The following is a 23,840-nucleotide window of genomic DNA, read 5'->3' on the forward strand; positions in this document are numbered from 1 at the left end:
CTATCCCACTATTGGCAATGGTACTACTGTACTTTCAATAAAGCAATCGTACTATCAAATTCACAAAAACTCTGTCTGAATACATTGCTCTTCTTAATGGGTTCAATTGACTATTTAATCTGCAATTTCCTATGACCTGTATCCCAAACACACACCATGTGAAACTGTGCGTGGGCAACTGTGCACTCAATGGGTATGGACTAGTTTAAGACAAAATACATCCAAAATTTCCATCAGCTTCATCATGCTAACACGCTAAACTAGTTATGAACATGGTAAGCATTATGCTTGCTAGCATGTTAGCATTGCCACTGTGAGCATGTTAGCATGCTGGCGTTTGCATTTCGCTCAATGCACTGCTGTACATAAGTACAGTCTCACAGCCTTGCTAGCATGGCTTTAGACTTTTTGTTTTGTTTAAATCATAGTGCACTTTTATTCAAGATAACCTCATTAGGGAATAACAACTCAATCCTACAACTGCAGGGGACTTAAAACACTATATGAATAAAAATGCAGTCCTTTGCAGGGCAGGACATGAAGAGAGCCATGTTAGCTTGATGCCAATAAATTATCTGGCTATCGTGTATTACATGCAGCCTGGATTGTTTAAAGAGAAAGTCTGCCAGTGACACATCAAAGTCTGTTAACTGGTCTTGAGGTGTACGACTACATATTGTATATAGCTTTTTGTTGCTCCAAGGTGAGCTGCATGAAATTCCCTTAAGAGATATTACTTGTATTGTGGGTAATGTAGTACCCCCAAGAGAAGCTCAGTTCAGACCAGTGATTTGCAATGAGATGACACCATTTTAGAAAGTTGCAGAGACAAGTTGCAGCGATGTGAACTGGTCAGTCTGAGCCTGACTCAAGCTGTGTGATGGTGACACCTGCAACTTTGCTGGTCAAATTACCTGGCAACTGGTTTTAGAATGTAAAGCTTGTCAACTGTTTCTACAGCCAATCGGCTTGTTGTTAAATCCACCGGTCAAGTCAAAATGACCGCAGTTGGTTTGTTCACTTGCTGCAGCAGATGCTTTGTTCCTGCCGAGCCCTCTGTTTTCATCCTCATGGTGTGCTGGTGTCAGATGGTGGGTCGCCGCTGCTGCTGCTCGCTGTATGTGCCTAAGCTCTCCACAAAAACACACACACATTCTCATTAACTGATTAATTGGTGCTAGTTATTTGTATTATTGTGGCATATTTTTTATGAATACAGTTCTGATGCTTGTTTTGTTTCTGTTTTTCACTGTTTCATCACCACTATAAATGCAACTGTATCTCACCATCACTATCCTCAATTATATTTTAAGAAGCTACAAATTATACTCAGACACAAAATAAGCCATTGTGGATCTAGCAGTGTTAAAGGCGAGAGCAGTCCTTAATGTGTTAACTACTCAGTTGAGACAAGGTTGAAGAATGATGCCCACAACTGACAGATGGTTTTGTTGTCAATCCTCTCATCACATTTCAGCCTGTGTAGTCCTGTAACAATATTGCATAGCCTACCTGGTGCAAAAGTTTGCACCGAGCAATTACATGAATCCTCAGGTGTGTATATAATTGAATAGGACATGCTTACACTAGCATCACAATATAGATTTTAACATGTTATGGATGTCAAGGGGCATTGTAATGGGGAAACACATTATAGAGATGAATTTGACAGATGACACCATAACTTCCTCATTATGCTTTACTCCAGGGTTCCTTATCGCAACTCAATTTCCAGCCCACTAGCTCACAAAGTCATTCACCTAGATATAATTTGCACAATGGAGGTCTAAATTAATGTGTAATATATTTTTTTATTTCTTAGAGGAGGAGGTTGTAAGGACAAAGGTTGTTGTTAATCGTATTCTGCATGACAATAATTTGTGTGCTCTCTCTTACTCTTCCTTTCTTTTCTTTTATCTCTCCTGGACTCCTCTGGATTATTATTATTATGTGTCTCTCTTTTCCTCCCTTTAGGTGACCGAAACAAGGACGGGCCCTCTCGGATGCAGTAACTATGACAACCTCGACTCTGTCAGCTCCGTTTTGGTTCAGAGCCCTGAAAACAAGATTCATTTGCAAGGTTGGCCATCCATAATTGAACTCCCCCAATTTCTGATGGAATTGTCACAGTGTCTGTTCTCTGGCAAGCTTATAACTGCAGCGTGAGAGTGTCAGAACGAATTTAGCTTCAATCACTCTTTCGCTTTTCTTGCCATGCATGCTTGCAGAGTTCTGAAGTGAATCCCAGACAGTAATGATTCAGAACAAAAGTAGCAGAACTGTGCAGTAAAAATAAAACTTTAAGTGAATCTCAGCATATTGCATGTGACGCCAAGCATATGTCAAGCATGGCAAAGAAACAGAGGAAATGAGTGCTGGCCTTCAGTGATTTACAGATCTAGCGCACAACGGCCATCTAAACACATTTTCTGCATAACCGAAAGCACTTACAGCTCCATGTGACATTTCCATGTTTTTGTCCTGTTTTTGTCCTTGCCTCAGGCCTTCAGGCCATACTGCCAGAGTACCTAAGGGCCAGGTTTGTGCAGGCGGCTCTAAGCTACATTGGGTGTAATGAGGAGGGCCAGTTTGTGTGCCGGGACAGTGACTGCTGGTGCCAGTGTGCTGTGGACTACCCACAGTGTAATTGCCCTGAGGTGGATCTGAGGGCTATGGAAGCCAGTTTGCTGAAAATCCGAGATTCCTGGAACATGGCCAATCAAGACTTTGAGGAGTCAGGTCAGTATTTTCCTTTTCAGTGGCTGCGACCCTCCCACTGACAGCAAATTAGAACCTATTGTTAGAAGAGCCGATAGGCAAAGAAAACAAAGACCGAAAGGCCATGAAAACACGGAGCAATTACATCCAATCCATGTGATGAATTTTCAACAGCACACAGAGGAGCAATTTTTAAAGCAGTATCTCACAAAATTATCTGAAAACAACAGCGAAGAGAATCCCATGCCTATTAACCAGAATGACTTAGATATGATGGCTTCTCCCAAAGTCCCGCTGTTAGGTGTGGTGATAGCCATCATTTTTTTTACAAAAAAGAAGACAACAAAATGTTAAAGTACCTTTACATATTTTAAACCTGTCTTTGGTAGGTTGTGAGTGAAACACCGTTGCAAAACAATTATTAGTTATGACTATGTTGCAGCTGATGTTACACAGTATAGTAAGGTAATATATTTATCCTCCAGCGACTCTGCATCCTCATATGAGGACATTTCATTTTGGGTTTGGTGCACCTTATATTTAATTTTGCATAATATAGCCCCATTGTCTTCATCCGTGGACAATTCTTGTGCCATTTAGTGGTAGCAAAAGCACAAAACACTAATCCATGTAAAAACAAGATGGCAGGCAACTCTGCCAAATCGGTCTACAGCTGATCCTGTCACAAAAGTGGACAAGGTACAAAACCGGATCAAATTGTGTGGTTGAAACTTTGTAATTTATGCTTAGTAAAATTTGTGGTTTGATATGGCACACAAACCAATTTTGATTATTCTTACAAGCTAAGACGCTGTTAATTAGGGAGCACTCATCTGAGGACATTGGGACTTTATTATTATCTTGTTTGAGGACACTGGGAATTTATAATAGTGTTTTCGCAACATTTCACACAGGTCAATTAAGTGTGACAGACAAAAAGGACATTCCTAGTTGGAAACAAAAAAATCACAAGGCTTTTAAATATGTTGCATCGTTTGCAATTTTGCTTTGCACAGCCATGTTCAGGCACTGGAATAAACTGTTTTATACTTTTTTACACATCTGTGACTATTACAAATAAACCCATTGTTCACATACGAGGACATAATGTTTTTTTCTCCCAAACTACTTACTGTTCAAAGACAACTCTTTGTTTTTATATACTTATCAGGTCCTACTAATCTCAAATAGCTAGGAGAAATTAAAAATGCATACAGAAAATGAAGGTCTCGAGAGGATAAATAATGCGATAATGTAACATTTCTGCAGTTTCACTTGAGTAACTGTTTGTAGATAAAATGTTTGATGGACAATCTGCTAAATTAAATGTTGATGATGATGTGCAAATTAAGGTACTTCATCACATTGATGAACAGATCCTGTAAATCCAATACTGCCATAAAGCAGTCCTTCCTATTGATTGGCAACATTCCCCTCAGCGGCCTGATACAGCCAGAGATATTAAAGGCATAGCTGACTCAGTAGGAACAGCGTTGAAAAATCTCTACCAGTTGACAAATCTGTCATCTCACAGTGTACACTGTCAACATACCTAACCCTCCTTTCTGGCATTCAGACAACTACCTTTTGCTGCCTTTTGAGGCGGTCTGTGTTCACAAATTGCATGGTGCAAATCTAAATGTCCAGAAAATGAAAGGGTAGCATTTACAGTAATGTGTCGAGGTCAGCGGGGATTCAGTCAAATGAAGGTTTTGCAGTACCGTAGGGGAAGCTGTCAGTCCCCAGAAACAAACTACAGTTGATGTCAAGTGTTAGCGGCCTGTGATGTAACCTGTGATGTAATACTTCACAGCTCAGTTGTGGCCATTTAATCAGTTAACCTTATGTAATGTCAGCTTGGTGTCATGGCAAAAACAGGCAGTGAACCATTGTGATCGCAGCCTTCTCTTAAATGGGTGTGAAAAAAGCATTCGTGCAAGCTCCTCACAGGCTGATTTTCTTAATGAATATGCATGCTGTCTGGTGCATGCTTTAAGTGTTGCACCCTCCCAGTGTATCATGTATTTTACTCCACCATAGCTCTGTTTCTGTGCTCCCGTCATGATTGAAACCGTGAGCTGCATCCACAGGCCCTGAGGGCATCTAGCTGTTTCAGTCATTCCCAACCCTGCCTTAAGCTGTTCTTTGTGCACCTTGCTGGCTGAATGTGTTATTACCAGCTACATGCTTCTGTACTAAAGGCAACTTGATTAGCACACAGCTGGCAATAACTTTAGCAGCAAGGTGCCCTGAGAACTGCTCTTGCAGCGTTGTATTAAATAATGAAAAATAAGTAGGTTCCCTTGAAACCCCCAGGGATCCACTTGTATATTTGATGTAATGGAGAACAACTAACATCAGCGGCGGGGAGATTAATAATCATGACTTGGACTGTTAAATGAAGTTTCTACAGTCAGCTGATTGCAGACATGACTTGTTTCGACTTTCCACTGAGTGATGCTTTAATTAGGAAACTAAATATTCTGAGGCTGGATCAGTATTTTAATTCTTAAAAGATGCAGTAAGTTTATTCACTGCTTTAAACAGTTGCTTGAGGATGCTGAGTTTCAGTGAGACAAATAATAGATTCATAAGCATAATAGTATATTGAAACAGACAAAGGACTATGATCCATTAACTGCAGGGTGCAATAAAGCCAGGGGGGTTCAATAGGAAGGGGAGAACGGGGTTGGTTGTCACATGGGTAGGTTGTCACAATCATTACAGCTCACTCCCTAAAGGGCACTGTTAAAAATGTCAATATTGAAATTTTCATAATTGGGGTCAGAGGTCACCTACAGGGTCATTTCACGAGTAAGACACAAAATGTAAATATCCAACTCCTTTGTGTATGTCTTCTAAACACTTATACAATGGGTTTATAATAAAACAATTATTACCATTAAGAAGAATGAAGGGAGAGGTGTAGCGTAGATGTTTTTTTCCTTAGCTAGGCTACAATGTATGGCTGTTAGCTTAGTTGCTAGCAAAAAAATCACAGTTGCAGATGCTTATCACTCTGAGCCTAACCCTGAACTCTGAGATTTTGGTTCCAGAACAGCTGATCAATCAACTCTCTTTGTGTGCGGTAAATGGAGCTCTGATACTATGATTCACCATGGCAATAGTTACATAAAAGGCACAGCCTCCATTTTGAACCAGCGGACATAGAGATATTAATAACTGGAATCACGAGCTCTGCCGGTGTTACGATAAATTTGTTGGCCAATATGCGGACTGTGCACAATTACAGTCAGAGCAGTAAGAAGTGTCAATAAATTGGCACAATAAGGTGTCATATGGTGTTCTCAGTTCATTCATCATTTCGGTCGCAGTCTACATTTTAATTTAAAAATCTGTATTTTAAAAAATATAATTCAAGGACATAGGCCCAGAGACATAGCTGTAATTGGATTGAATAATGTGGTTAGTGATTTACACTTGAGCACAGTAATAGGCAGCAGTAGAGCATTCAGTGTATTTAAGCTACATGGCAACAAAGGTATTAAATTTAAACATGTTAAATTAGACAAACCAGGTTCAGAATTTATACACAGTCTGTTACTAAAAAAAAGCCCCACATTCTGCAGCGGCAGCATGATCCTGCTCACTCAGAAATATTAACAGATAATCTCAAATATTACCTGAATAATGTTCCATTTGTGCAAACGATCGTATCATAAATTATGGGGATAGTTATTGATTGATCCTACGTGTCTAAAGCTTCATACTGATTTTAACAGTTTAAACTACAGGGACACATTATGTGTAATAAACATTTTAATGATACTGCTTTAACAAACTGCTGACCTCAGTGTAAGAAAAAAGGACATGCAGAGGTTTGATTCTGAGCTGAGGGTGGCTTGATGCTGCGTAATATTTGAATGAGGCCAAGAATCGCTGTCCAAAAGAAAATGTCCAACCAGGATTTAGATCGTGACACACAGTAAACCTCCACCAATTAATGTGCTTTGTTACACAGTTTGATAGAGACTGAATCAATGAGGAAATGAAACAGTGTGTCGGGCTTTATCAGAAGGAGACAGAGAGAAATGAAGGTCTGATGAAGAAAACCTGCCAGTGAGCTGGTTAGGTTCACAGAGTCAGTTACCACAGTAACCCTCATCTCAGAGTTATCACAAAACAGGCTGTCTGGAATACACCCCTGGTTAGGTTGTTGCATCTCGATTAAAACTTCTGAAAGAGAATCTATTTTAATGGTTCAAATGAAGGTAAAAAAGTGTGACTACCAAGCCCGTTCTGCCATAAGGATCCAAGAGGTCTTTGTTGAAATACATTTCAATATTTTGCATTTGTTGTAACATGAATTTGCTTAAAATTAATCTAGCAACTACAACGCACCATTTCCTAATTGTAACCTCATAATTTAGCAATTTAAGAAGAATCTGCCAGATAATTCTCTTGATACACATCATTACCCTCCAACCCCAATTTATTTGTAATACTGCCTGGAATGTGTCTGTAATCGTGCTCCTCACAATCTGACAGCATCTTCTATTTTTAAAATCATACAAAGGGAGGAGCACTGCTACCTTCCTGGGTTCAGTGGCTGACAAGATAATAATGGTGGGCAGAGAGTGGGTTTCCAGGGATGAGCTATCGTTGTCTTGGTGATAAAATAATGGTTTGGCTCAGCAGTAACTTGCAGTTTCCAGCTTTCCTGTGAAACTCAAGACTGTGAACAGGTTTAATTACTGTTTCCTGCACTGTACTTAATGAATCAATATTTTTGCCTCAGCATAATGTGCACATACACCAAGTCAATTTGCGCATATTTAACACCTACATTTAATGTTAGTCTTATCTATTCAAAATAATTACCTTCCTGATGAGGCACTTTGTGAAAGCAATATTTAGACAAATCTTTAATTTTTTAACACCATGATTCCTGAATGTCTGGTGACACACTACTCACAAGTAATTAGCTTTTTTCTTATCTTTCTTTTGTTTTAAATTGTATTTATTCTTTTCATTGAAGCTACTCTTGATTTAACATATTACACAGCTGATGATGTTTCAACTGTGCAAATAGAAAGTTAACGAAATATAAATGTTGTCTGTGTGGCTTTCAATTTAAGAGGTGGTGTTAATTTTTGCATCAATGTAAATATGTTTCTTGATTTTTCAGATAGGCTATTTTAGGTATTTTATGAATTAGCAAAAAACACACACTGCTGTCTTTTTTTTGCAAGAAACCATTTGATTTATATATATTTAACAAAAAAAAAAAAAAAAAAAAAAAAAGGGTTTATGGAGCACAGAATAAATGGGGCTTGTGATGTGCCATGACTTGGCATTGCACCCCAATGCCCCCCCTTGGCGACGGCCCTGTTATGGAAGCTTATTTAAATAGAAGTCAACACACATACATACATCACATATTCATTTGTTTTAAAATGATTTACATCTGTAGTAGAAACTAATGGGCTCGGGAGGCTGAGTGCAACAGACAGTGGATGAAACATTTCCAGAGAAGTGCCAGTGCATTTTTGGTTTGGGTCTTTTGGGGGGGATGTGTTGACAATAGGAAAAATATTATCCATTAAACTCCCTATATAAATGTAATACAAATGCATATGTCAAAACGCAACGTCTTAACTGAGCACTTGGAAACAAATGAACAAACATTCAAGCTGCACTGTTTGGTTTCTTTCCTCCTCAGGAGAATGTCTCTCATTTCAAAATGTAGGCCATGGAATGCACCCCAAATACCCTTTTAATATATTTTATTACAAGCTGTTTAATCAACTTATTAATTTCACAGGAACATGTAATACACCTTGCATAATCACCAGGGAAGCCATTGACACTTAATTGGTTTTCTAATCAGATGCTGTATTATCAAGATAACGGTAACTAATTACAAACAGTGCAGTCATTTTCTCATCAGTGTTGTGCTCTGCATCAATTTTCCATACAACCAATCATGATTACAATGAGGATGATATTGGTATTGAATGCCTAGTAAATGTAATGTGTTTGCTGTGTACTGTGTGTGCAGCAGACAGCAGCTCAGAGGGGCTGACATCGTAAATTATCATCTGTGCTCCCTGTCCATATAATTTTTTCACAGACAGACCTGCAGTGTTGGCCCTGGAAAAGCTATTGGCTGTTCATTAATGGGATAAAAAAAAACTACCCCAACCTTGTATTTAGCTCTGCCTTTTTCCATTAGCATATGCGTCAAACAATATCACTTCCAGTCTGCCCTGCAGCTCTATAGAGTCTGTGTGGCCTCTGCAAAGTGATTCTCTCGTTTGGTCTGACTAAATTAGTCAAACATAGTTGGAAGGAAGTGAGAGAGTTAGTTTGGCCTGTGTTAGAAAAGTGTTCAACTGTCGTCTTGCCTCTCTCCATGCCCTCCAGATGAGTTTCAGAACTTCGTTCGAAGGCTTCCCACGTTCTACGCCCTGAACACGTCGGCCATCCAATACTTCTGGAAGATGGAGCCGAGCGTTCACCAGCGCTACAAACAGCTGGAGCTCAGCACCCAACAGCTCCTGAGCAAAGCACGGCGCATCGTCAACAAGCTCTTCACCCTCAGCAAGAGGTGTCGAAGTCAGCCCAAAATTATTATGCTGAGGGAGAGGTGAGAAGCTGATAAGTATTCCTGCTGACTTTTCTGTTAATACGGATGTGGATGCGTGTGTGTGTGTGTGTGTGTGCGCATGCATGTGTGTGGCTGTGCATGTGTGAAAATAAGCAAAAATTCCAAAGCCTGCAGCCACATCACAAGTCCTTTCAAGCAAGCTGTGAACGGCAGTGCTCATTTATTTTCTGCAGCCCACTCCGTGCGCAGCGCTTTGTTATCCCCTCAACTAGGCATTATGCTAATCATACACACAACATATTAGCACTTTGATATTCAACTGAGGTCCTACTGAAGTGAGCTATAGTGTTACACCTGATGACTTGGCTGTACTCCCAGCCAAGGTCTCCTTTACATCCAGGAAATCAAAGTCATCCTCCTGTGAAATTAAAGTTTGCAGTGTTTTAAAGGAATATGCTAACTTTAGGAGATTTTCCTTTTGGTTAACTAGCCTGTGAAGAAATCATAGGCAAAAAAGTTTTCTGTGTCTCCTCAGTAGATCATCCGATCTATATTTGTATTTTTTTTTTATCCAAAAGAAAAAAAATAACATATAGTCTACAGACTCAAGGCTTATGAGAAAGAAATGTGATTTAGTCAGTATAGCTAATGCAGCCAGCTTTATTTCAGGAGCTATTTCAGGTGAGAGACGAAATAATCATCCCCTGCAATGTGATTTTTAGCAGCAGCTATACAGTCTCTCATCGCCCACCACCTTCACCTGCTGTTAACTAAGGGAACATGATCCATTTTCAACATTTTACTGATTACAAAATCTTATCAGACCGTACACACATGCCGAAGATGTATTACTGCCTCAGAACTGCTACATTGTCTCATTTCCTGCTTTTGCATTGCCTTTATAGCAGATGCTAAAGTTTTAACATAGAGCACAAAAGCCAGTGAACCACAGAGTTGCTGCACAATTTTATGGGATTTTTAAAGCCCCTTTTTAGGCTCTAAAGAGCCAAATTACATTCGCTCTTGTTTACTAATAGACTGCACCAAGGTTTTTTACCACCACTAAAAACACAGAAAGCAGCAGAGTTTAAAATTGTGTGTTTGGTGTCATGCAATATGTATTTAAAGGTGCAAATAGGATACAGGAATGGTAATACACATAGCTGTTGCACCTGATTTATCATCATAGCCTGACCACTGCTACAGATGAAACTGCAGCTGAAATTTAATGTCTGGGAAAAGCAGGTGTAAAATCTGTGGCACTGTTGTATCGGACACACACGGTGTGAGAATGTAACCAGGCGCAGTGAGAGACAGAGAGAGAAATGCAAATGAAAAGAGGCATTACAGCGTTACATTAGTCGAGCTCTCCTCTCAGCATTGCAACACGAGGCTTTTTACGCAGCAATGCAACACCCTGTTATCTTTCACACAGCTTTACCTTTTGGTTTCCTGCAGGTGCCCCCTGCCTTTTTCTCCCGACTCTTAATGGCTCTCAGCAGCTCCAGTCCAGCAAAATATGATTGAATGAGCCAGTAATAGTCATTTAGTAGGCTGTGATATTGTCTGTTTACAGAATGAATCTAGTCAAAGGGGTTTTAAAAAATTTACTAATCTCCCAGATATCCATAACTCAACTCAGTCGCAGATCTCTTTGTTGAGCTTACATCAGGCCATTTAACTGATGTTTCCCAACACAGTGGTTCCCAACTTAGTTCAACCAGTTTCACCACAGTCATTAGTTCAAGGTCCACACAGTTTAATATCTTCAGCATCATACTTGTATTTGGCCATGTCGTCGAATTAATTTGCTGTCTCTGTCAAGTAGCTGTCTGTTAGTCATTCACTCTACAGCACTCTGGTGCAATGGTGCTTTGAAATAAAAGCTTTGCCCCAAAAATTCACTGTACTTCAAAATAAAGTGTTTTTTTTTTTTTACAAACTTGACACATTCTCAAATTAGTTGCGGTCCATTCAGAACTGACCAGTGACCACTGTCCTAACATATCGTAAGTGACTTTTGGTATGGTTCGGCATACTTTAATAATCTGTTGTGTTCCTTATTTGTTGAGAAAAGTATTTTCTTAAGGCTGTGTTATTATTTGTCCTACTTATATTAAGCCCCTTTTACACTGCCAGATTTTCCGCGAATGTTGGGCCGATTTGCTGGCAAGCTGCGAGCGTTTATACACACAGAGGCGGAAAGGCGAGTTGATCCGAGGCGCCCAATTTTCCGCCTCGTAGGGTAGCCATATTGGCGGAACCCTTTAAGTTGGTTTCCGCAACGGGAGGGTCTGTTGAAGACTTGTGGGAAGAGCTGGCGGTGGATAAACAGGAAACAGCTGATAGCAGGAATTAGCGAGCAGCTAGTACCAAGAGGGAAACACAAACCTGACAGACACTGTAAAGATGAGCAACTGAGGAGACAAGGAATTGTGCGCCTTCCTTGCCCTCGCAAACGAAGAGGCCATTTACCGTCAGATGACAGGAACTGTGAAGAACGGGTCGACTTACGAGAGAATTGCCGAAGGACTGACCAGCCGCGGCTTCCCTCCCACGTCACTGGTTACGTCACACGCTGAGCTACATGTTTTGTTACTTGCTCACGCCCCCCATTGCCCCGAAAAAGGCGTATTCTGTATAAACAAAAGTAGATAGGCGGCAATTTTCCGCCCTCCCCGATTTTGTTTTCATACTGCCAATGCTGAAAAAAGACTGATTGGGCTTTCCTGCAAATTTGCACAATTCCTATCTAAAAAGGGCTTTATAAAGGCTAGTGCTTTTATTTTGAAGGAGTTATGCCAGTAGGAGGCAAAAAGACACATGGCAGAATGGCAGGAGCGTCGGCACGTATTCTTAATTCAGCCCAGTTGCCAAAGGAAGAAGTTGGCTTAGTAGGCTAGATTTCTGCAATGCACCAATATGTTCCAATTGTATGTTTCATATGTATAATGTAGTTCAGATTACATGTACATACGAGCTGAGTTTCTTATCAGGACGAGGAGATGATGGATGATGTGACACCTCGGCCAGACGGCTGCTGTGTTCGTAGCAACAAAAGCGGGTATTTTTCATGGACACGTTGTGACCAAAAACTTGAAAATTGAAACGTAAAAAGATATAAAGCCTCGGCATATCCATTACATATAAAATACACTAATTTAATATATCCATGGTTTGAAGAAATGTACAATGCCAACATTTGTTCTGGTGTTTGGGTTGCTTGCCTACAGACTAACTGATGATGAAATCAGAGGATGAAGTAGTTAGTGACTTGTAGGACATATGGAGATGAGTCCATAAATAAGTCTCTTCCACATGTGCAGCACCATCTGCACTGAATCTAATATTCAGTATTTCTCAACACTTCAGCTGGACAGTATCTGGGGCAAATTTTTGGAGAGCAGTAAATGCAGTAATGAGATATAGCGTGTGAGTGTTAAAAGTAAATACTTAAACTGGATATTTTGGACCCTGCTGTGATTTAACCTGGTGCTCTTAAAAGATCTAAGGAAGTCTGGCATTTCATATTAACGGAGTTCAAAGCCAAGCAGTTAGTGGAAAAAAGATGCAGTCCCCTCCTCAATTGAAATGTCACATTTTCCTCTATATTAAAGTCTTTTAATTGTGGGATATATTTTGTAAATGAGCATGAAAGATATGCAAAAAAAAGACAGTAAATACACGTCATACTTTGTTAAGCTGCATAAAAATGCATAATTTTCCAAAAAATACAATGATTTCCTCTATTCCACAGCTGCTCTTCATATTGCCTTGTGTGTAATGACCTAGTTCATGGAGGATTTGTTTTTTCCTTTTTATAAAAGATATATTCATCTATCTCTGCAGCCATTATTCATGTACTAACACATCATGGTCTTTGTCAGATGGAGAAAAAGCAAACATAAAAATATGATATGCTTTGTAACTTACGTCACAAATCCATTTTAAAGTTCCTATTGCAGCTCTCTAGTACAGTCTTTGAAGATAAGGACAGTATGCTTTTGTTTGGTTTTGAGCTGCGAATACAAGGTGTCAGAATATTAGTGACAGAGCTGCACAAAACAACTGTTGTTTTTTGTGGTTCGCCAAGTAAATAAATATCACTTTTAATGGAAAAAATGTAGTGCATCTTCTGTGGAGGAAAAGTTTTGTGCACGAGTGAAAAGTGAATCTGTGGCAGAAGGAGAAAGTTTGTGTGTGGCATTGATCAGTGTGAAATGAGCTGACAGACAGTGAACAGATTGCAGAGTGAACACCCAGCTTCTCTTTGGCCCGCGCTGCACACTGCGTCTCCATGACAGTTTACATGTCCTGCTGACACAATGCGCTTTATGATGGCGGGACAGCTTCCTCTCTCTTGCTGTGCACAGCCTCCGCTCTGGAGGTGAGATATGCACAACTGACTCTAACTGATGAGTCTCAGAGAAGCTTGATACTGTAAAGACTGTTAACACGTTGTATCAGCTGTCTTCTGAAAACATGTCGTCAGATTTTAAATTGATGATTTGGGAAAATGTCTTTTGCTCCTTCCATTTTTCCTGCGCATCACACTCTGCTACACACAATGACTACACTGACTGTGATGCTGGAATATTGTATTAAAGTAGCCTGCTGGTTCAAAGCGCCTGTGTTTCTACAGACTTTGGCTCCACATGATGCTCATCATAAAAGAAAACCCCAAAATAAACCTGTCATAGTTTTGGCTCTATTTCTTCATCACATTTGGATAGTGTAATTAGCCCTGTACTTGTACTTGCCACACACACACACACACACACACACACACACACACACACACAAATATATGTATACTCAATTATGTGTAACAAAAGTATATATAGCATTTTCTTCTATTTTCACACAGCTTTATACATGCAGCATACATTCCTGACAATAAAGACAATACTTTATTATTTAAGAACATGCAACTGCATTGAAAATGGAAATTTGCCTCCCCCAGTGAAGGACACCATAGGTTGTATGTAATTATGATGGGAGATAAATAGAAGTCGTGTGACATAGTTTGACAGAGGGCAAAGTCCATGTAGGGAAGAGGTTTTGGCGTGCGAATTGGTCAAACAAATGCAGAACTTTGACCCTGTACGTGTCCTGTGTAAAAAGACTCAGCATTAAGTTGGTTTAACTTAAGTATGTAATGTGAAGTATAAAACGTGAAGTACTTATGTAATGTGACGTACATCACATGACGTATATAAGGTGAAGTACTTAAGTAATGTGACGTATGCAACACAACATACCTAACATAATGTACGTAACGTGAAACAATGACGTGATGTACGTAACGTGAAGTATATAATGTGACGTTCCTAAGTAATGTGACATACGCAACATGACATTCATAACGTGATGTAAGTAACGTGAAGCATATAACGTGAAGTACTTGAGTAATGTGACATACACAACATGACATACATAATGTGATGTACAAAACATGATGCACGTGATGTGGCATGATGTGACGTATGTGACACACTTGTGGAATGTGACATACTTGCATAACATGGGGTACTTATATATAGTAATGTATTTAAGTTATGTGATGTCATTAAGTAATGTGATGTATGTAACATGATGTACATAATGTGACTTACATATGTCAACCCCCAAACAAATACACTTTATTATCTTATCATCATCTTTTCCTAAACCTAACCAAGTAGTTTTGGTGGCTAAACCGATACAAACCAAGACAGTTTCACAAACTGTTTAACCCTTACATTTAGGCATGGGGTTGTTCTCCTGCCACCTGCCATATGAAATGCTCCTGTGGGTAGTACTAGAGCTTCTTTCTCTGTCATGGCCACCTTCAGAAGCTGAAAATAGTTCATGTCCCCCAACCCCACAATTTGAATTAATGTTTAACAATAATTGGGGGATAAACCAATAAAAAATGATCATGAATTGTTTATTTTTAGTGAAATAAAGGTCAGCATGATAGCATCAGCAAACTCTTGTTTGTTTTGCCCAAATAAATTATATTTATTTACCTTTATTTCACCAGAGGGGTCTCACAATCTGAGAACCACTCTATTAAAGAGTAGAAACAAACAACCTATGTTGTTGGTTGGGGGACTTGTTGAGGATGAAAATGGTACCTGCATGTTCACAATTTTACCTTCATCATCATATAGCATACGGCACTATGACATTATCATGCTAATTTTGCCATTTCTGTGCAATTCTCCCAGGAGCTTCACTTAGACTCTAAAACTATGTAAGTTTACAATGTTTCGTCAAACCAAATTGCATTTTAATATGTTAAGTCTGACATACTTCTATTAGGTTACATTCTCAAAAATATCTATCCTGCACTTAATATGAAGCAGTTTTCAAATAAGACAGCTCCATGTCCAAAGTATCAAAATGTTTATTAATAAAGTTGGAGAGAGGGCTTTGTTTTAAAATTACTGCAGATTACTTTCATCTGTTCTACTTTGGTAACAGTGCTGTGTGTGCCCACATGCATTCAACATTTATCATCATCATTTGTCTCATCAAACATTGGGTAAGGAAAAGTCAGCACCAAACACTGCTATTTGCAGCTGTGTAGAAATGAGAAATGTTTCTCCAGGGAATGAACAGAGGTCGACCTTTACTTTGAAATGCTGAAATACACCTCATATATTTGCTCTAAACTTGGTCGGTAAAGTTGTGGAGAGAAACTTGGTTGACTTTCAATGACATTGATCAGATGTTCATCCTTAAAGTTAAAATTCACAGTGCAGCACACACTTTGCAGCCCAGCTATTATTTAGTCAAAACACTGTTGGGACAAGTGTTGAATTTTGCCTCCAAGATATGTTTTTGGAATGTAAATGACTTATACATGCACCACTGTTTGGTCATAAATTAATTTAGAAGCTGCACATGACGACAATAACAAAACTGCTAACTCTGCTAGAGAACGAAAAGGGATTCAGAAATGTGACAGATGTGGAACAAAGAAAGTGAAAGACTGATTTAGGACATTATATTCTTGTTGTGCGTCCATCTGCTCCTTTTTTTCATAAACAATCTCAGGAGTTTTGATTTACCATTACAGCTTGTGTCTACTCATATAGTCCTAGTCGCTGACTCTAAAACATTACTTTAGAGTGAATTGTCTATCAAAAATACATACATACCCTAATGTTTTAAAATCAGATAGTCTGTGCAGGTATTCATGATGTTAAACTTCATCAGCGGGGGTTTTACATAAAACACTACATTATATTCTGCCAATGTGAGAGTTATTTCAGACTAAAACCAAATACAGTGTATGGATAGTATCATTTCTAGAAATATTTTACCAATAGGATTTGAATGCAACAATTAAACGTGGGCTTTGCTCAGAGGGCATGAGTCTCTTGAGAATATGAAGCAATACAGAACACCGAAGGACTGTTGACCTTCACCTATCCCTCCCTCGCCCACATTGTTAGATCAGAAAGCTGACAATGGAGATGTTAGACCTCAGCCATGTTTTTTTTGCCGTTAACATCGAAACATGCACCACAAACCCATGATATTACTTTGCAAGTCGTTACAAGCCACAAGCTAACAATCAAGTGTGGTTTAATATAATGGGAGGGTTTAGTTGGTCAACTGAGGGCAGGAAGTGTCATTAACAACACTGCATGTTCATATACAGGAGAAAAGAGAAATAGTGACAGGAATACTCAAAAATGTTTTTCTATTATTATAACACAACACTTTATTTCATTGGAAATTTAACTTCATCTTTAAAGACCAGATAAAGCTACTGCACTATATTTGTTATTTTGTTCCTGAATATACAAATGTTTTTTGTCTACAATTTTCAGGCACCTGCAGACTTTGTCACATAACTCAAAATAACTTTAGTGCGGTCATTCCCTTCATGCATGGATGGTATCCTGAACAGGCCCACCAGGCACAGGCCCAGGGACCCAAAGTGTCAGGGCACCCCTGGCCTTCACCTGCAAAATGTCACTTACATTAAGATGTACCAATTAGGAAGAGACTCAAAATAACCATGAAAGGACAAAAAAAAGACCCATAAAGAGATGCAAAATTACCACAAGGAGAAACAAAATTATCACAGAGACACTAACCTCAAAAAGATGTAATTGCACAAAGATGCACACAAGATGCAGCAAAGAGAAGCAAAACCTCAAAGTCTGTGTCTTGCTCCTCTGAAGGAAAGGTGGTGGGGCCATTTGCATATCTGTTCCCAGGGGCCCACTGTCTCATAATCCGCCCATGCCCACATGACAGTCATTTCTTTAGCTTACAGGTTTCTGAGGAAGACGGATTCTTTTTTTCATAAATACTTAAATTTATTATTCATATCTACAGTAAATCTTACATGCTGCTCTGTTTCTGTTGCAGGCCCCTCAGCTACTGGCTGAACTACATCCTCTCCATCATGTACTGCAGTGAGAACAACCACATCGGCTCCTACCTGGAGGAGACCAAGAGCTGCTCGTGTCCCTATGAGCACCCCCCTTGCCAGGGCGTGATCCCCTGCACGGTGGGCGAGGGCACCTCCTGCGCCTCCTGCTCTTACGAGAACCGCTCCCGCTGTGCCACCTGTAACCAGGGTTACATGCTGAGCCAGGGTGTGTGCCGCAACGAAGTGCCGGACTCCACTGACCACTATATTGGCTTCGAGACAGACCTGCAGGACCTGGAGCTGCGCTACCTCCTGCAGAAACGTGACAACCGCATCAGCATCCACGGGATCTTTGTCAGCAACGACGTCAGGCTGAATAATTGGTTCGACCCGTCGTGGAGGAAGAGGATGCTGCTGACGCTGAAAAGTAATAAATACAAGTCAAACCATGTCCACATGCTCCTGGGGATGTCTCTACAGATCTGCCTTACCAAGAACAGCACTCTGGACCCCCTGCTATCTGTCTATATCAATCCGTTTGGGGGCAGCCACTCAGAGAGCTGGATCATGCCCATTGATCAGAACAACTACCCAGACTGGGAGAGGACTAAATTAGACCTTCCTTATGATTGTTATAACTGGACTTTAACTTTGGGCAACAAGTGGAAAACATTTTTTGAGACAGTCCACTTTTACCTAAGGAGCCGAATCAGAGGGCCCTCAACTAATGGGAATGGAACTGTATATTATGAACCCTTGGAGTACCTGGAACCGGGGCGAAACCTAGGCTACATGAAGATAAACAGCATCCAGGTGTATGGCTACAGTATGCACTTTGACCCGGAAGCGATCCAGGACTTGATTTTACAGCTTGACTACCCATATACTCAGGGATCGCAGGACTCTGCCCTGCTGCAGCTGCTGGAGATCCGGGATCGGGTCAACAGGCTCTCCCCGCCTGGAGCTCAGCCTCTAGACCTCTTCTCCTGTCTGCTGCGGCACCGGCTCAAACTGTCCACCACGGACGTTGCCAGGATCCAGGCAGCGCTGCAGACTTTCAGTGCCAAGCAGCCCAACTCGATGGAATATGAAACAACCAAATTATGTAGCTAATAAGTGGGCGGGCGGCCAGGTGCACAGATGGCACAGCAGTTATCACACAGGCCTGATGATGGTTAAGAGCAATTCTGGAGCCGAGCAAGGGACATTTGGGGGACATTTCCATTGTCGTCATGGATCTCAAGAGTGCATTTGAGATTCTCATGTCAGCTTTTCGTATAAATTTGTACAACATTGTAGAATTAAGGAGGATTTCACCAAACTTGCCTCATAGCTCTTTTTTTCTCTCCTGATGAAAATAATAACTTTGACAGTTAATAATATAAATTTAAAACTCTACCACCACTGATATGTTGCCAGTGTGCTGACATTTGTAGGTTGCACAAATTTGAAATCGCTCACATACGTAAACAAAAGCTTTTGCTGATGAAGTATTACCCAAGCAATGTAATCATCTCACAGATATAACCATTTCAACACCAGCATGACTTTTCGTTTGTATTTTTCTCATCACATTTATTTCACGGGTGCAAAAATAAACATTTGTTTTATAATCATGGCCTTCCTTTTTAACCTGGCACATGATGGGCACTTCATTGTTTTTAGCTCTCCATTGAACAGTAAGCTCACTCCTTTTTTTAAACTGTACTACACATTTTTGTAGGAAAAGAACAAAAAAACTGAATAAACAAATTGAGTAAATAGACGCTGTATTACTTCAGATTTGCTGAGAAAAAATGACACCATGATCACAATATATGTTATATGTGCTTTTATTTTTATAATGCTGTTGTTTGTGAAACAAAAGTAAAGAAAAAAAACACTGTCTATAAAATGTATAATACAATTTGTTAATACACTAAATAAAAACATTTTTATGTGTGGTCTATTAGACGGTGTATTTTTCATGCAGGAGATACTTATGACACACAGAATTTTCACAGCAGGTGTAACTAATGCCATTAATAAAGAGAGTCCATTACATTTGGGCGTTACAGTGAGACAGCATGCAGAATACAGAGAGGCCCTAGAACTTGATTGCTGCCCTTTATTAGGGTTATTAATAACACCTGCGCTCTTCCTGCTGTGGCATGTCAAATGTCTGCCATGAAAAATCCCTGGGGCCTGTTCGTGGATAACAGGATTTGACACAAGCCTGGGATTTTCAGTTATTCGAAGCTGGTTTCAGATTTATCTGGATCTGTTGTCAGAGCACTAACTCCACGAGGATACACCTGCAACAGCACAGGCTGATTCACTGTTAGCTGCGAGCTTAACACAGTTTCAAGGTAAATCCTATGAAGTCATTGTCCAGTACAAATGATTGCCTTTCCAGAATTATGATGATATATGTTAATGTAATAATAGTTTTGATGTTTTTATTTCCCTCACAATAAAGTCAAAAATCAAACACCTGCGTATGATAAAGTGTACAAGAAAAGGAAATAATTCAACTTTAAAAACATACTTCATAATGGAAAAATGAATTAGTAATGACTTGCCAATCCAACACATTCTCACTCCAACCTTGTCGCATCTTGACGTTTGGTCATGGACTTTGCACGTCGACATACGACGTGCAAGGTACCCTGGGTGTGTTGGTTGTTTATGTTCTGCGACACCGGGTCAAGTTTTGCCATGGTACATGCATTGTTTTCTTTCAAAATACACTTCCGTTTTCACAGGAAAACATTTACTTACAGTCTCTTTCAAAATAAACACATTACATCCGCAATAACAAACACACATGGTTGCGTTTAGGCAACAAAAGCACATGGTTAGGTTTAGGAAAAAAGAACAAGGTTTGGCTTTAGAACATCGCTCTCTCAGGTGAAAATGTGTTTGTTGGACATCCGCCACCCCTTGCGCCCACCCCAGTTGGACTTTCGCTGCCTTAACTTTCATCCTTGTCCCGTCGCATTTCCCCCGACACAGCTGAGTGTCGTTAAACTATAACAGCAACCAGCTGCCTATCATGCCGACGTTAAAGGACACTTTTTTATCTGTTACTGACCATATTTCGACAACTTCAGGGTGAGACTGGGCTCCCCAATCAAGTTTTTTTTGGTCCTGATCCCAATCTGAGTACTTTAATATCAAGTATTAATATAATAATATTAAGATGCTGTATCTGATACTTAAAGGGAAATTTCGGTTTATTTCAACCTGTCTCCTATCGTCCTAAATTTGTTTCAAGTGACTAGTGATGAAAAATAATTAGCATGTTAGCCGTTAGCCTAGATACAGCCGGGGCGCATAGTAGCGTCAGACCTGTTCAAACATAAGTGAACGGGCACGGACAACACATTTACATATCATTTTCTATATGTTCTCTGACATTTATCCTAACGATATGAGGCGGTCTTTGTGGAAAAAAACCTTGTTTAGTGGACTAACTTTGCACTTGAAGGTTGCCCGTTCACTTACGTTTTAACAGGTCTGACGCTACTAATGCGCCCCGGCTGTATCTAGGCTAATGGCTAACATGCTAACTATTATTTTTCGTCACTAGTCACTTGAAACAAATTTAGGACGATAGGAGACAGGTTGAAATAAACCGAAATTTCCCTTTAAGAAAGTACTCAGACACCATCACTTTTAGCACATTTTAATATATTACAGCCTTATACTAAAATTGATTAAATTAATTTTTTCCCCTCATCAATCTACACTCAGTATCAGTGTTGGGCAGTAACATTACTTTCTCCAGTAACGAGAAGTACAACTAATCACAATAAAATTTCAGTAATAATGTTACTGGTACTCAAAACCTAACAACTCATTCCAACATTAATTTTGTCATCACCCCACTACTGACTTGAAATACAACAATCACATCAGTGGATTCATGTTCGTAATCCTTGTGTTGTGCACATCACACAGCAGCAAGCTAAGTTAGTTTGGAGGACAGAAACACTTACCTTGAGCAGCTGGAGATATTCCTATTACTTTGATTTTGTTGAGAGGAAAGATGACAAGAACACTGTTGCTCCAGGTGGTGGTACCTAACTCTTTCCAAATAAAACATGTCCTCAAACATCCGGTCTGAAACACCTACAACAACAGCTCCAGGAAATACACCCCTCCTCGGCTGCAGAGGTTGGCTGTAGCCTTACACTGGCTAAACAGCCAAAACTGGATTTTAATGGTGGACAGCTGCAGGCTACAAAGAACAAATGAAGCTTGTGGCTGGATATGTGAAAGGTGAAATGTTGCTGCATGAGTGATTCTCCGTGTTTCAGGCAGAGCCTTGGGAAAATACTGGTCACAGACAACAGGGGACCCCAGGTTAAATAAAAAAAAATAAAAAATAAAAAAAATGCACAAGCTATCTAGCCTAGCTACACTTACTGTCCATCATCCTGACATAAAGAGGTGCACATGATAAGTCTGAATTTTGAGGAGCTATGTAATTACCAATTTTGTGGTGTGTAATGGAACAGCAATAATGAGTATTGTGGCTAATTACTGTCAGCACAGAGTAACAAGGAAAGTTCCCCAAAATGACAAAGTCAAAACAGGAGTTTAGACATTTCTGCAAATTTATTGAAAAGGAAATAATTGAAGTATCAAATATAAGCATCAGATTCTTTCCCATGATAATTAGCTCTGGTGTCCCCCATTTCTTATGATCACCTCTGAGATGTAACTCAATCTTGACTGGAGTCCACCCATGGTAAACTTAATTGATAGGACATTAAGATTAGAAAGGGCACAGTCTATGTAGGGTCTCACAGCTGACGCATAGATGCATATCAGAGCAAAAACGAAGCCATGAGGTCAAACAAAAGACCCACAGAGCTCAGAGACAGGATTTTGTCGAGGCACAGATCTGTGAAAAGTTCTGCTGCTGTAAAGGTTTCCAAAAGCGCAGTGGCCTCCTGATTCTTATATGGAAGGCGTTTGGAAGAACAACCCGGGTGAGCTTGCCCACCAGCCAAACTGAGCCATCGCGTGGGAAGTTGTTATAAGAGAGTTGCCCAAGAAAACGATGGTCACTGTGGCAGAGCTCCAGAGATCCTGTGTAGAGAAACTTCCAGAGGGACAACCATCATTGCAACACTCCAACTGATCTGGGCTTTATGACAGAGCGGCCAGACAGAAGCCTCTCCTCAGTGAAAGACACAGGAAAACACCCAAAGGACTCTCAGATTGTGAGAAACAAGAGCTCTGATCAAACCCTGGTCTGATGAAACCAAGATTGAACTGTTTGGCTCAGTTCCAAGCATGATGTCTGGAAGAGACAAGGCACCACTTATCACTTGCACAATACTATCCAAATGATAAAGTGTGGTGGCAGTGTCAAGCTGTAGGTTTTTTTTTTCAGTAGCAGGGACTGGTCAGGGTTGAGGTAAAGCTGAATGAAGCTCAGATGGTACCAGAGCATGAGAATGGGCACATTAGTAATGATACGAAAATATATCTGCTAGGATCCTGATTATGTAAATGAATACAAATTACATTTCTTCTAGATTTTTTTTTTTTTTGGGTGAACCCCCAACCTTGAAGTTACCATAGTCAACTGTAATCAAATAAAACCTCATTTCTAGGCTCGTAAAAGTGTTTAGTGGCTTGTAACTGTGGAAAACCAATAGCCACAGTGGCTGGTGAGCAAAAAATTTAATGTCAAGCCCTGACCAGGCATGCTTCAAACTCATGGTGTGCGCAGTACCAGTGAAATTACAGTGGGATGGAGCAGAAGATGAGGCGACACTCCAGCTTTTAAAAAAATCCGCTCTGCGCTCCATTTTAAATCCTTCCGCAAGTGCTCCCAGCTTGCTTGTGCTCTGCTCACATGGTCTGTGAAGCACTGAGGTATTCTCAATGAAAATCTGGTCCAGAAAGCTCAGGGCCTCAGCCTTGGCCAAAGGTTCACCTTCCAACAGGACAATGGTCCGAAGCACACAGCTAACATAACACTGGAGTGGCTTGGCAACGACTTTGTTAATGTCCTCTAGCAGAACAGCCAGAGGCCGCACTTGGACCCAATCAAACCTGTGTGAAGAGCACTGAACATGTCTGCCCACTGATCTGCAGAGAAGAGAGGCAGAAAATCCCCAAATCCAGTACATGAGACAGATAATCCGTGAAAAAAATCCAAACATTTAATTTCCA

The 23,840-nt window shown here is 40.1% G+C and overlaps 1 protein-coding gene across 4 annotated transcripts in view; it reads left to right on the forward strand.

Moving 5' to 3' along the window:
* LOC126396274 (BMP/retinoic acid-inducible neural-specific protein 3-like) overlaps nt 1–19,617 on the forward strand; it is an 84,316-nt gene extending 64,699 nt beyond the window's left edge. For all 4 annotated transcript variants that reach the window (XM_050054218.1, XM_050054216.1, XM_050054215.1 and 1 more), the window contains 4 exons: nt 1,975–2,080; nt 2,503–2,739; nt 9,106–9,328; nt 17,663–19,617. In XM_050054218.1, the coding sequence (XP_049910175.1) occupies nt 1,975–2,080; nt 2,503–2,739; nt 9,106–9,328; nt 17,663–18,779 (1,683 nt within the window). In that variant the 3' untranslated portion in view covers nt 18,780–19,617. The remainder of the gene's footprint in view (nt 1–1,974; nt 2,081–2,502; nt 2,740–9,105; nt 9,329–17,662) is intronic.
* The last annotated feature ends 4,223 nt before the right edge of the window (nt 19,618–23,840 follow it).

The sequence above is a fragment of the Epinephelus moara genome, chromosome 10 (genome assembly GCF_006386435.1).
Source record: "Epinephelus moara isolate mb chromosome 10, YSFRI_EMoa_1.0, whole genome shotgun sequence".
NCBI lineage: Eukaryota > Metazoa > Chordata > Actinopteri > Perciformes > Serranidae > Epinephelus > Epinephelus moara.